Source organism: Cydia pomonella, chromosome 8 (genome assembly GCF_033807575.1).
Source record: "Cydia pomonella isolate Wapato2018A chromosome 8, ilCydPomo1, whole genome shotgun sequence".
NCBI classification, from domain to species: domain Eukaryota; kingdom Metazoa; phylum Arthropoda; class Insecta; order Lepidoptera; family Tortricidae; genus Cydia; species Cydia pomonella.
The window spans coordinates 21,704,642-21,718,399 of NC_084710.1; the positions used below are offsets into that span (position 1 = coordinate 21,704,642).

A 13,758-nucleotide genomic window follows, 5' to 3' on the forward strand; every position below is an offset into this window, starting at 1 on the left:
GAGCCGACCATCTTAGCCCTACTGTCTATTATATTAAGGGTTAAAATTGTTTTTCTAATCTGACACTGACGGGCGGAAGATATTCCAGTACATAATAAACTAATTCGCTGAACGTGTTTTATCACATATGTATCTCACATCTGAGGGCCTACTGCGAACATCGAAGTCCAAAAAATTCGGGCATCTTTCTCTTTTACTCCAGTTAAGACTAGTAAGTAAGTAAGTAAGTAAGTAAATATTCTTTATTGCACCAACAATTATACATACTAGGTAATTAGGGTAACAGAGATAGTTGCTCAAATTTTACGTTCTTCGATTTTCTCGGTTATAGCAGCCCTGGAGGGCTAAGACGGTCGGCTCTTTATCATTTGTCACCATAGCTGTCACGTTCTAACAAGTATGTAAGCACGAAAGTGACGGGCATAGTGACAAGTGATAAAAATGGAACCATGATACCGCTGCTGGAGGGCTAAGATGGTCGGCGTTTTATCATTTGTCATCATGCCTGTCACTTTCTAACAAGTATATAAGCTCGAGTTATATATAAGTATATAAGTTACGGGCATAGTGACAAGTGATAGAAATGGAACCATGCTGCCACCGCTAATATATGAGGCAATTTTAAGAAATGGCGCCCACGTTGAAATAACGATACAAAATCCCGGTGTCACATGAGTGTAAAAAGATATAAGGATCTAAAAATAAAACATTGAGGGCAGAGGGTGTGTGTTATATTTTCCCTAGCTGGTTATTAAAAACTTTACATGGATGAATAATACATAAAATGTAAATAGGTTAGGTATTATCGCCATCCCGCTACGCCATAAGCCATCCGACACCAGTACCCTTTCTACACGCTGGCGCATCTTACTGGGCCAGTATGATGGCCCAACGTATATAGGAGCCATAACTTACGGACTTACATAATATATAACAGTCCATCCTCCATACCATAGCAGTATAATCTAAAATACAGCCTAGGGATCTGATGATCAAAATTTTAAACAGAAGTATATTTTATTTGCAGAGTATCTGAGATATACGGATCTAAAAATAAAACATTGAGGGCAGAGGGTGTGTGTTATATTTTCCCGCGCTGGTTATTAAAAACTTTACATGGATGAATAATACATAAAATGTAAATAGGTTAGGTATTATATGTTGTTTGTGTTTCTGTTTTCTTTTGTTTTATTGAAGTGTGCAATAAAGATTATTTGTATTGTATTGTATTATTTGGTAGTCAACTCTAAGGGCGACCAGTACGTGATCACGGTATAACGAGAGAGATGATATTTTCATTAATACCTGTCTTCTATAGCCCGTCTTAAAAACCGCATTTCGAAAAGGGTAACTGACATGACGTATTAAGATCTTTTTGAACCCCTAGTGTAAATTTATTCGATAGCGTGACGTGACGTACCCGTTTGCGTTAAGTCTCATTTTGTATGGGATTTAGAAACAGCGCGCCAAGAGGGACGTTTTGGAAACTCAAAATCCCATACGCGTACGTCACGTTTCGCTATCGAATGAATTTACACTAGGGGTACTGAACAAAAAAAAATACTTTGATAAATATTAAATTAAAATTTAAAAAACCCCCACAACGCAAGAAAGCTCTTCAAACTGCTGGATCGATTTTTATCAAACATTGCTAAGAACCACCGCAACGAAACTTGCTTTCACGTTAAAAAACCACATTGAAATCGGTCCATCCGTTTGAGAGGTACGATGCCACAAACAGACATTGGTGTCAAAAGTATACGTTTGACACCCCTCTTTTTGCGTCGGGTTAAAAACTAACATAATTCCATCTGTCCAGATAAATGTTCATTTAAATCAGTACAAATTCCAGTAAACGGAGAGTATAATTACCCAGATAGCATAAATGGGCATCAATCTGCATTGCATCAAATGGACCGAGTATAAATTACATACGTTGAATCAATCCGGCGACAGAATAGACATCATTGTTCTGCGTTGAACATAATCGGCAATTGTCAACATCTATTCCCACCCTTACCATAGTAATATGAGTATATCATTTATTCTCAGGCAAGTAAAGCCCCATAGATACATAATAGCTCCTTTACACGATGGGCCAGCGATGGACCAGCGAGATGGCCATCCAATGGTAAAGAGCACACCTTTGATGTGCTGACGAAAAACCAACACCGTGGCCATCCCATCGCCATCCCGCCGCGTCATAAGCCATCCGACACCAATACCCTCTCTACACGCTGGCCCATCTTTGGATCAGGACATCAGTTGACACATATTTGGTTCTTGATTCGTTATTTTTCTGTGTACGCAGTCGCTAGCGAGCACTTGTGGTACGGGTATCATGCGATTATCAGAAATGCCAATGTCAGGCGTATGGAAACAGAGTTGTATAAATGCTTCCTGTTTCAGGAATTGTATCGTAAATGTTACAACATTAAAAAGGCTTATGTTATTTATATTATATATATGCTTCCGCAACATAGGAATTATACCTGGAATGTAACGCTAGGCAGAGACCACGGATTTCCACTTGCTACGATCCTGACACCTATACCTATTTCGCTTCCTTCACTTTCATAACATTCCTCATACGACGAAAAAACTACAAAAACTACGAATAATTTGCAGAAAGTTCTCTACATATGTTAATCATTTTTTGAAAACATGTAAAAACCATTGGAAATGCTGTTTTCATTACTTGATATTTCATGTCTACGCTTGAAAAATGTACTTACAGTGTCTTCCTCCATTAGCATATTCAAAAATATTTAAAATTCTCTGTCGGAATCACATATCTACAATGACGCTTATAATCGTAGTATGCATAAGGGACGCCATCACGTATTGAACATTTCATAAGTGCGAAAGAGGCAGACTACAAATTAACCATGACCACGTTTGAGCATCATAGCGGCTGTTAATGGCCGCTTGAATGTACCAAATCGTTAGGTTAGCGGACTGGAAAATTCGAAAAGCTGTATACGGGAGATACGGTGGGTGATTATATCTTGGAATATATTGTTACAAAATCAAATAATTTACCTACGCAATCACAAATTATTTCTGAATTCAACACTTCACATTCCGATTTGGTCGCATTTTTGATAGTTTTGTTATTTGATAGGTAACCTTTTCCATTGTAGATTTAATTATGGTCGAAATGCTCTTGATTTGAAATGCTTTATTTAATTTGCAAGCGCGTTTGATATTGAAATTAAATCCGTATAACATTCTGCGTATCCAAATACCCTATTTACCGACCATTATATGAACGAGCAAATGATCAAACCGCGTACATTATGTCCTCCATCGTTGACAGTCAACCAATTCGCAACCCTATTGCAACGAGATAAGAACAATTAATTATGTTACACATAATCTACCTCATTATCGTGTTAACTACTGTAATATTAACAGGACGATACTGTCCAATGTGATGTGCTCTGTGAATCTCGTTCATGTATCTGTTTGGATTTGATTTCATTTATGCGAATTTAAACTTTATTTAAAATGAGTTATGGTTTCATTTGGAATAATCTCTAATGAGATATGTCATATGAGTTTCAAATCCTTCCGTCATGTTTTGAAATGAATAGTGCGGTTGAAGTATGGATTCAACAAATGATTTAACAATAATAGAGAACCAGTAACTACAAAAATAAAAACGTAGAAACGTAATAAAGATAAATTTTAAACGGGAGTTTTGGATCACATTTCTGATAATCGATGACAAAATGGGTTTTTAGCAAACTTACGAAACTGATTTTCGTATACCGCCACTTCGTATGCAAAATGTTAATACCATCGTAAAAACGTAAAACCTTAGGTCCCGTAGATTCGTGTTTCGCTCTCTTTCACTGAGTGTAAGTGTAAGCGAAACAGATGTGTATTGTCGTGCTCGGGATCGCGGATATCATGTTTTGTAAGTTTTGACAGCGAATTTTTAGAAGCAATTTTCATATTTTTAACTTTTATGCATAAATTGTTACAATTTTTAAAGTGAGTTTTAGACCTGTTCGTGATTTTTTCTATAGCGCGTATGTCAAAAAATCTGGATTCAAATCGATGAAGTCACTAGAAATAATCCTCCAGATTATTAAGTATATTTTTGATAACCATATTGTGACCTAAAAAGAAAATTTTTTCAGAAACTCCGCCAAGCCACATATTTTGATTAAGATATAGAGTTTGTGAACTTAGTCCTTGTAGAGTTAGAATTAGACGTTGGCTCTACATGAGATCTGATAACTTTTTGACAATGCGAGGCTTATGGTTTCGTCTTGGCATGTCTTATTTTACATACAAGAAAATGTTTTTAGTATAATTTCTTCCAATTAATGCTCAATTCACTACAATCAATTCAGGTTACACATCCACACGAGTTAGAAATACATCTTGAGATCCCAATTCGTTCATAAAGGTCAATTTACTAAATGATTTCCCCTTAGACCAGCAACGAGCCACTACCGCCAGCGATAATGAGTTTTGTAGGTCAACCCATATATTACTGTTGTTAACGACTTCTGGAAGGTTACCCCAAGCATTTTGGCTTGAGGATATTATAAGGAAGATGTATGGCTTTTGTATGTGTTCCTGTGGCTTTTACCCGTGTTTTAGTGTGAAACTTTAGAGACGTCAGTACCCCTAGTGTAAATATTTTCGACAGCGAAACGTGACGTACGCGTTTGCGTTAAGTGTCATTTTGTATGAGATTTTTGACTTTCCAAAACGTCCCGCTTGGCGCGCTGTTCAAAAACCCATACAAAATGAGACTTAACGCAAACGCGTACGTCACGTTTCGCTATTGACTCAATTTACACTAGGGGTACTGAATATAGTCTGTGTCTGTACTTAACGTTTAAGAATTTAAGCTTGCAACATAAACCTACCTAAATCCAATTCGTGTAGGTAGTGTTCTCAAGATGAATTACGTTTACGATTTAATGATAGTGGACAGCAGAGTAAAATCCAGGCGAGGCAAGGCATCAGAGAGGAATATATCAACTTTTATACTATCTTTGACGGTATGTATAGGTACCAAAAAGGTACAAAAGTGCGACTCTGTCCGTACGCCCGTCCGTCTGTCACATTGCTAAATATCACGAGAAGTACTTAAGCTATCGAATTAATTAAATTCTTTTTTTTTTAATTAATGAACACCTAATTATAATTCTAATTATAGTCATCATTATCCATTGCACATTCATATCCATTTTAGATCTATGATTTAATTGCTAGAGCTATTTCTGAGTATCTCTGTCTTGGGACTTTTTTTGACATCCTGACAAACGATGTTACCCTTTTTATTCGGTTAACGTAAGTTTTTAGCTCCTATCTCTTCCTTCTTCCCTTTATCCAGTAAATGGGAATCTAAACGTCTTTATCTTTCTACTTTCAACAGTGTTTAGTACCTGTGGATTGTCCATATTAAATCACATCGACCATATAGCATACAAGCCAATTTGGGTTTGGTAATTTCTTTTTAATTCCGCTACCTAAAGGTTGTCTGGAAGAGATTGCTTTTTAGCGATAAGACCGCCTGTTGTTTACCTCTTCTTTATGTGTTGTATTATTTGTACTATTTATTGAGGTGTGCAATAAAGATTATTTGTATTGTTCTAGATATATCTATGTAATTCCAGGGCACGTAAGCTATGTGTAATCTGTATGCTAATGCTGATCGGCTGGGTAGTTAAAGCGAGAAACAAATAAACAAACTCTTTCTTGCATTTATCAGAGGCATTACTGCTCTAATAATCTAGCCTTGCTCTTTGACAAGAGACTGGGTTTTATTCACGTGTTCTTACTCGTAGGTGTAACGGTCGAGTTCAAAATAGTACATTACGATACAAGTGCGAAAAATAGGAAATTCGAAACGAGTGGCGATAAATTAAAACACGACCGAAGGGAGTGTTTTAAATCGACACGAGTTGCGAATTACCTATTCGCACATGTATCGTACAACGTTTTACAGTACATATGGCCCTTTAAATGTTCGACACAGTAACGTAATATGCTACTTCTCGCACTAGTGCTATAAAGTAGCCCCATATGTACTGTAATAGTATTTTATATAACCGTGATATAATAGAGAACTTTTCAGTTGCCTAAGTAGGGTACGAGTTTGAAAAACTTGATTATATCACTATTGTATACAATTCTTTTCTACGAGTCATCTTAATAAGACTTTTTTTTACTATAAAACCTAGATAATTTATGAAAACTGGTAAGTATCTCAGTAGACAAAAATGTAGTACAAAAGACATAAACGCGCGTCTATTGCGGCCCGTTTAGTCTTTCCTATGGGATTGCGGCGGCACGTGATTGGTCAATTTTTTATAGTTGACTTATTCCCTTCGGTCGTGCTTTAATTTATCACCACTCGTTGCAAATTTCCTATTTTCTGCACTTGTATCGTAAATAACTATTCTACTCAGAATCACTAGCTGTTTTGTTTCTATAATGGAAGAAAAAAGTATCCCAGGATTTTTATTTCCATTCCGTTACTATTTTTCATAGATTATGTATGCCCGTAATGGAACTTGGAAGGAACGAAAATGTATGAAAAAATTGTGTGAGTTATTTTATTTCACCAAGTTCAAATAAACTCGTGATTCTAAATAGAAATAACGTGAAAATTCCCACATCTAAAAAGAGTGTATAGTACGTACAACTTAAATAAATGGCCCAACTACCATTGTTTTTTCACCATATTGACTTGCGAGTTGTACAGGTCCAATGTTTGCATAGGTCGAAGGGTTTTCTTGCTAGACAACGCTACCTTTTGAACACGATACCGTACAGTCAACACAAAAGTCATCATCATCATTTAAGATGGCTCTTGTCGGTGGAGTAGACGCCAGTTTTCGCGGTCCTCGGCCAAGTTCTTTAGGTCCCTGTGAGACACGACATTTGCTTGTACTTTTAGTTGCTGCGTGTAACTTGCTCGTGGTTTTCCTCTTCCTTTTCTACCTTCGATCTTGCCTTCCAAAATAGTTTCAAAGAAAGTGTCGTGTCTTATCAAGTGACCTATCATTTTGCATCGTCTATTCTCTATGGTCCTCAGTAGGTTTCCCCTCTCTCCAACAATTCGCAGCACTTCCTCGTTCGTTTTTTTCTCAGTCCAACTTATAATAACAAAAATGACACAAAAATAACCATGCCATAATGTGATCCGGATTATCCGCACAAGCCTTATCCTCTACCATCAAGTAGATAGATAGTAGACAGATGTATCTACTACATACTAGTGCATGCCATAAAAAATATTTGTTTAAATTTGAACTTTATTAGCTGTCAATAGAGTTGAATATTAGAACTGCCATAATTTGGCTTTGAATGCACTAGAAGCTTAAGAATCGTCGCTGATTTTCGTATGTTTTAATATAGGTACAGTCACATCTTTAACATCGACACGATCGAAGTGCCAAAAATATGTTTACACGACCTTATGGCCCATATATTAGGGTAGTGTATACATATTTTTGGCACTTTGTCCGTATCGATATTTTCAGACGTGACCGTACCTATCTTGCGGTCTTCATATGAATTGCTTATAGACGAAGACAACGTTAAGCAACATATTTCCAACCGGATCCATTTGTGTGATTGACAGATTATCATTAGTCATAATTTTGAAACCGTCAACTTTTCAGGATTTTCGTAAGGTTATCTTACAGTACCCCTAGTGTAAATAATTTCGATTTCGAAACGTGACGTACGCGTTTGCGTTAAGTCTCATTTTGTATGGGTTTTTGAATAGCGCGCCAAGCGGGACGTTTTGGAAAGTCAAAAATCTCATACAAAATGACACTTAACGCAAACGCGTACGTCACGTTTCGCTGTCGAAAATATTTACACTAGGGGTACTGATAGGTTAGGTTAGGTTTGTTTTATGGCAATCCTGAAAAGTTACGCGTTTCTGAGAAAAACCAAATTATAACTAACGAAAATGCGGTCCAACAATACATTATGGCTTAAACCTTTATGGGAATTATGGGAAACAATATAGACCCATTTCCAACTCTTTCTCAATTCTGCCTTGATGTTAGCAAAGTGTTCGTTTCAGCTTGGTCAAAAATGTTTATTGTGTCGAGTCGAGCTGTTCTCATTACATGTCGCATTTTTCGACCGTTTCTCGAAAATTTTACGAGCAGATTCGATAATTAATATGGGATGTATTTGTTTTTTTCTTTAAATATAGGAGGCAAGCGAGCAGACGAATGTTAAGCAATTATCGTCGCCCATAGACTCCTGCAATACCAGACCGTCTAGCAAGAGTTGCATACTCGCGCGGGAGTCCATAGTTAAAGTCGCGCAGGATGTATGGAGTGGCGCGAGCTCATGCTGAGGGGATGAAAGTGCTTTGTCAGTCTATAACAGGGGTCGCCAAATGGCGGACCTCGGTCCGCATCCGGACCGCCGACCCATTTTGTGCGGACCGCGAGAACACAGCAACTTTTGCACTACAGAGTACGTAATTTGAAATAAAAATGTATCCGATCTACTGTTGCATAATAATGTGAGATGGTTAAGCAAAGGCTGCGTTTTAGAAAGATTCTTCAGCATTTTAGAACACTTGAAGACATTTATTTTCAACAGTGATCAGATTTCAGCAAACGCCTACTTAAGTTTCCTAAACGAAAAAGAAAATGTAGCTGCCATTGCTTTCATGACGGATATTTTTAAACATATCAATGACCTGAACCTTAAACTTCAAGACAAGGGAAAGCTTGTATGGGAACTCATGTCAGCTGTAAAAAGTTTTTCGCGAAAACTCGATCTCTTTATGAATGATCTTGGTAATGAATGCTTACACTTCCCCAATTTAAATAAAATAATCAGCAGTGACAACGAGATTGACGTCGGCCAATACAAAACGTTCATTACGGATCTTAAATCGGAATTTAAAAACAGGTTCGCAGACTTTAAAAAAATTGAGAATGTTGTAGAAATCCTTAGCAGCATTTACTCTCTGCATCCTGATGGTGAATGGAGCAACGAAGCTGCAATTGTTTTCGGGAGTGATAAAGCTACCCTGCAAATAGAAATGATAGATTTCCAAGAAAACACAGTTTTATAAACACAAACATACGGAAGTTTCCAGTGAAGACTTCTGGATAAAATTTGTGTGTGGCATTCAATATCCAGAACTACAAAAATTAGCTTTGAAACTTCTTACTTTGTTTGGGTCAACATATATTTGTGAAACAGCATTTTCGAAGATGAACTTCATTAAGAATAAATTTCGATCACGACTTACTGACGAACATCTCCAGGATTTAATGTCAATAGCTTGCACCAATTTTACTCCAAACTTCAGACAGATAGTCCGCAACAAAAAATGTTATTTTTCTCGTTGATATGTAAAAAAATACCTTTGTTATTTCTTTAATTACATTTGTTTAATAAATATTTTTTCTATAAAATTTTGTGCGGACCGCGATGGTCATTTCATTACTTAAAACAGACCCCGAACGAAACTAATTGGTGACCCCTGGTCTATAAGATGGGAGTAGTACACTCTTTTCTTGAAGGCTTGATGATCGTATCGGTCCGAAAAGACCGCGAGAGATAATTCATTCCACCATGCCAAACATTGGCTTAAAAATAAACAAGTACAAACAGCTGTGTATACCGTATTTTTATTAACGGACACCCCTTTGCCATTATTAGGAATTAGATACACAAAAAAGTAGCTGTTTGGTAGAGTGTCATGGTTTTTTAAACTAAGCGAAGTAAGTATGGCATGATAGGCAATGTTGAAGGAGTTTAACGTACAGCACACAGAGCTACTAGCTATTAACCATACGGTTTCTGCCACTCACTGTACCTTTTCGGCCTACACAGACAGCGTGTTACCTTCCCGATTGATATAGTACGCAGGTAGCTCCCGGGTGACTCAGAACTTTAAATGGGTACGTGTGGGGGTGTACAGCTTTGCACGCATGAATCTTAAGTCAACGTGACAAGGTTCAATTTAGAGATGTCGTTAATACATCATTATTTCGTCTCTCCATGTTTTCCTTAATCACCACACTGTAGGTAACTGTGTTATTAAGTACATGTTACGTCTTGTAAGAGATAATAGGTTCGTTAAGTAAACAATATGGTTGTTCGTATTGTTTTATTAAGGTAAATAGACTAACTACAAACTAGAGCACATATAGCTGTAAATTGTAAAGCGAGAGCAATACTACATACAGGTTTACTAACTACACTAAGCGTCCTTAGAGACAGCGTAACCACGTAAACAATAGCCAAAATCATAATAAACATCTTACCTTCTATAGCCACGACGTGGTCACGAATCTGCTGAGCCAGTAGAGGATCCGGCACCAACTCCACAAGGTCATACAGAGCGTATATAGAAGGATGCACGCTCTCAAACCTCTGTATCTCCTGCCGAATCGACAGGGACGTGTTCAAACACGCCTGCGAATGCTGCCGGTTACACATTGCGCCTCTTGAACTGAACATTTGATTTTGATACACCACAAAATTTACACCGGGCGATGCATTCTCATTTCAACGCAACGCAAACGATACCGCACATCGCGACGAAACTTTCGACACACGCTTTATAATCTCCTATTTGTTTGCAACACTGACAACTTTATTCGTTTAAACACTTGTCACTTTGATGATAACGATTAGAACTGTGATGTAAATAAAGTAAACAAGCAATCAACGAGCGACGCGCTGCGAGCGCGAGGAGCAAACCACCCTAGCAGCGGCCATTAGCGATACTGGCTGCTATGGCATTTAGTGTGCGTCCGTAAGCGAGCTGTCAAAATAGACCCGTTTTTAATTTCAGCGCCATCTGCCGGCGGCGTCGTTCGCTCGCTAGTACTAACTATAATGCTACTTCACGTAGTGTCGTTATTTTATCATAGATGGCACGCTTGTCAAACTGCGTTATAAGAATATAAATGAATAGATTTGACGGTTGAATGGAGGCTTACTCAACTGTGTAAACGAATGTCCATTGATAAACGTGTTTATATAGTCCATGTGTTGATACGAGAATGTCACATGGGTATAGTTGGGTAAATATTGTTCTGATTAATACCTATTCTCTCTGTATCCTTCATGTTACTGTTGATTTAATAAAAGTGGGGTGTCGTATGTACTGAAGTACATAAATCTATGAACTAAAAATAAATTAAGGAGTATTTTATTTTCACAGTTTTCCAAAGTAATTTTAAGAACACATAGATAGTGGCGCCACCATGTTATGAACTACGGACTACTAATGTGACCAAGACGATAATTGGTCCTGGCCTGGGCTACAATATTGCACAATTGCACTTTATGAATGGTTTTTAAAAATCTTACTGGCAATACTGACATGGTACTTATAGGGATAAAGAAGAAATAACTTCATCAAAATATGGTAACGGCACCAATAATGGGACATTTGATAGAAAAATGAATTGAATATAATTGATATTTCACCGACACCTGTAAAATTTCTATCGCTTTATGCGTTCACATTTGAATGTCCTATTCGTCCTTTATGTTTACTATGTATTCAATAAAAAATGCTGTAATTAGTTTCAATATTATTAAAAATATAAAACCATGTTTTTTTTTGCTCCAGTCATAGGAAGTCAGAGCCATTAATTTTCAAACTAACAAATATCAATGAAAAATTAAATGTAAGTAGCTCTATTGCTCTTGTTTGTGGTGAAATGTTGCCAGCGTTTAAACACCGATGGTAAATACTTGTTTTAAAGGATTTGTTTATACCATCCCATTACTGGTGCCAGTCCCATCATAGGTTGTTTACTATAGTAGGTAATTTGTATATTTATCTTATTCCGGATAGTCAGGATCTGGATCTATTTCCAATGCCGGATTTAGAGGTCTGGAGGCCTCGGGCAATAAAGGAGTGGAGGCCCCCTGGCCCCAAATTTTTTCCAAATAAAATGGTAAATTTTCCGAATTCTCTTTTGTGGAGGCCCGGGGCAGTAGCCCCGGTTGCCCTCCCCTAAATCCGGCCCTGTCTATTTCTAATAGTTAAGTTAAGGTAGTTACTAAACAGTAGACACATTATAGTACGAGTACATTGTGCAACGAGGGGGGTAAGTGAAATATTGGATACGAGGGAATTAAAGACCCGAGTTTGCAATATTCTTACCCCCGGAGTTACGCACAACGCACAATGTTTTTCATCACACTTGCGAAGAAATAACTAAATTTTAAACGAAATAATTTTTAAATACGGTGACATATCAAGCATTCGTCCGCCATTTTGTAATTTCTTGACAGGTTAGCATCGAGGGCACGGACCTATTCGGCATTCAGCCACGATTGAAATTTATGTAAAAATACTAATACTAAACTGGTGTTAAATTAACAAGTGTGATGAAAACATTTTAGTGTTCATTTCAAACAGCTCATTCCATAGACGGAGCGTCCGCGGGAGGAAATGCATCATGTTATACAATTCTTTAGAGCCCATTGTAAAGCGAGCTGCAAAAGGTGCTGCTGTGCTTACAGTCGCTATCAGATATATTGGAGCGGCCAAGGTATTCACAAATATCTGAACACGCACTCTAACGCCATGGCAATAGAGGGGTGTTCAGATATTTGTGAGCACCTTCGCCGCTTCGATATATCTGATCGTGACTGTTCAAGCGATTCGTTACATTACTTACCTAATACATAGTATAACCTTACTTTCTTTACATTATTAAGTATTGTAACATTTAGGTCAAACTGATTGTAAAGTAATGAAATCTGCGTTCCGTTTGGTAAACGCCTAATGTAAAAACGTGATTATATTATCGTTCAATAATGTCCGAATTACATAACTCGTATTTAATACTTTCATTGCCACGGGTCAACTGATGTTGATTGTTGGTAGCCCCTGTATGAAATTAATATAAATACATATATATGAACATTAGTGCGAAAAATAGGAAGTTCGCAACGAGTGGCGATAGATTAAAACACGACCGAAGGTAGTGCTTTAAATCGACACGAGTTGCGAATTACCTATTCGCACATGTATCGTATAAAAAAAAAACATTATACAACGTTTTACAGTACATATGGCCCTTCAAGTTTTCGACTTAGTTACGTAATGTGCTAATTATCGCACTAGTGCTCTAAAGAAGCACCATTGTACTGTAATAGTACATTGTAATAATACACTTGATGCTAATAAAAATAGCACACTTGGTGCTATGTTGGTCATTACATACGAGGCGATATTGTGCGCGCGAACTGCAGGCGAGCGCGCAATCAGAAAGCCGATGTGTGTAATGACCATAGCACACGCGTTTCATGTGACCTTTTTTCAACACACTTGCGAGGAAAACAGAAACTTATATATGATTCAAATTTTAATTGTTAAATCGGTTAGTATGCAGCCTTGTATCACCCCGCAAAGATATCCAGGATTGTGTAGAATTTAATAAGCTTTAATGTTGCCTTTTACACTATATTTTCATAAAGAATGTAGATTTAGAGTAAAACGCGAATTTCTCCTGGATGGTACACATTTTTCAAGTTGGCTGCGATTCCTCGAGGTCCCAAAATGTCAAATGGGCATGAAAAAGGGCTTTTTAATTTACATACATACCAAATTTCATGACTGGTCTAGAGATTTCGAGGTTGGTCTTAATCCGATTGTGCTAGTTTACAATCAGGCGTGTATGCTTGTTTGGCACCAACATGTTTACTATGCAAAGGATTCTCCATTAGGGCCCTGACCCAGCCTTGTGTCATGGTTGGCGCGGTGTCAGAATC

At 37.4% G+C, this 13,758-nt stretch overlaps 1 protein-coding gene across 1 annotated transcript in view; it reads right to left on the minus strand.

Annotated features, from left to right (window-relative positions):
• Window positions 1-10,747, minus strand: part of LOC133520834 (centaurin-gamma-1A) — a 491,067-nt gene extending 480,320 nt beyond the window's left edge. Inside the window, exon 1 of the mRNA XM_061855514.1 lies at window positions 10,284-10,747. Within this exon, the coding sequence (XP_061711498.1) occupies window positions 10,284-10,479 (196 nt within the window). The 5' untranslated portion in view covers window positions 10,480-10,747. The remainder of the gene's footprint in view (window positions 1-10,283) is intronic.
• Window positions 10,748-13,758: the final 3,011 nt, after the last annotated feature.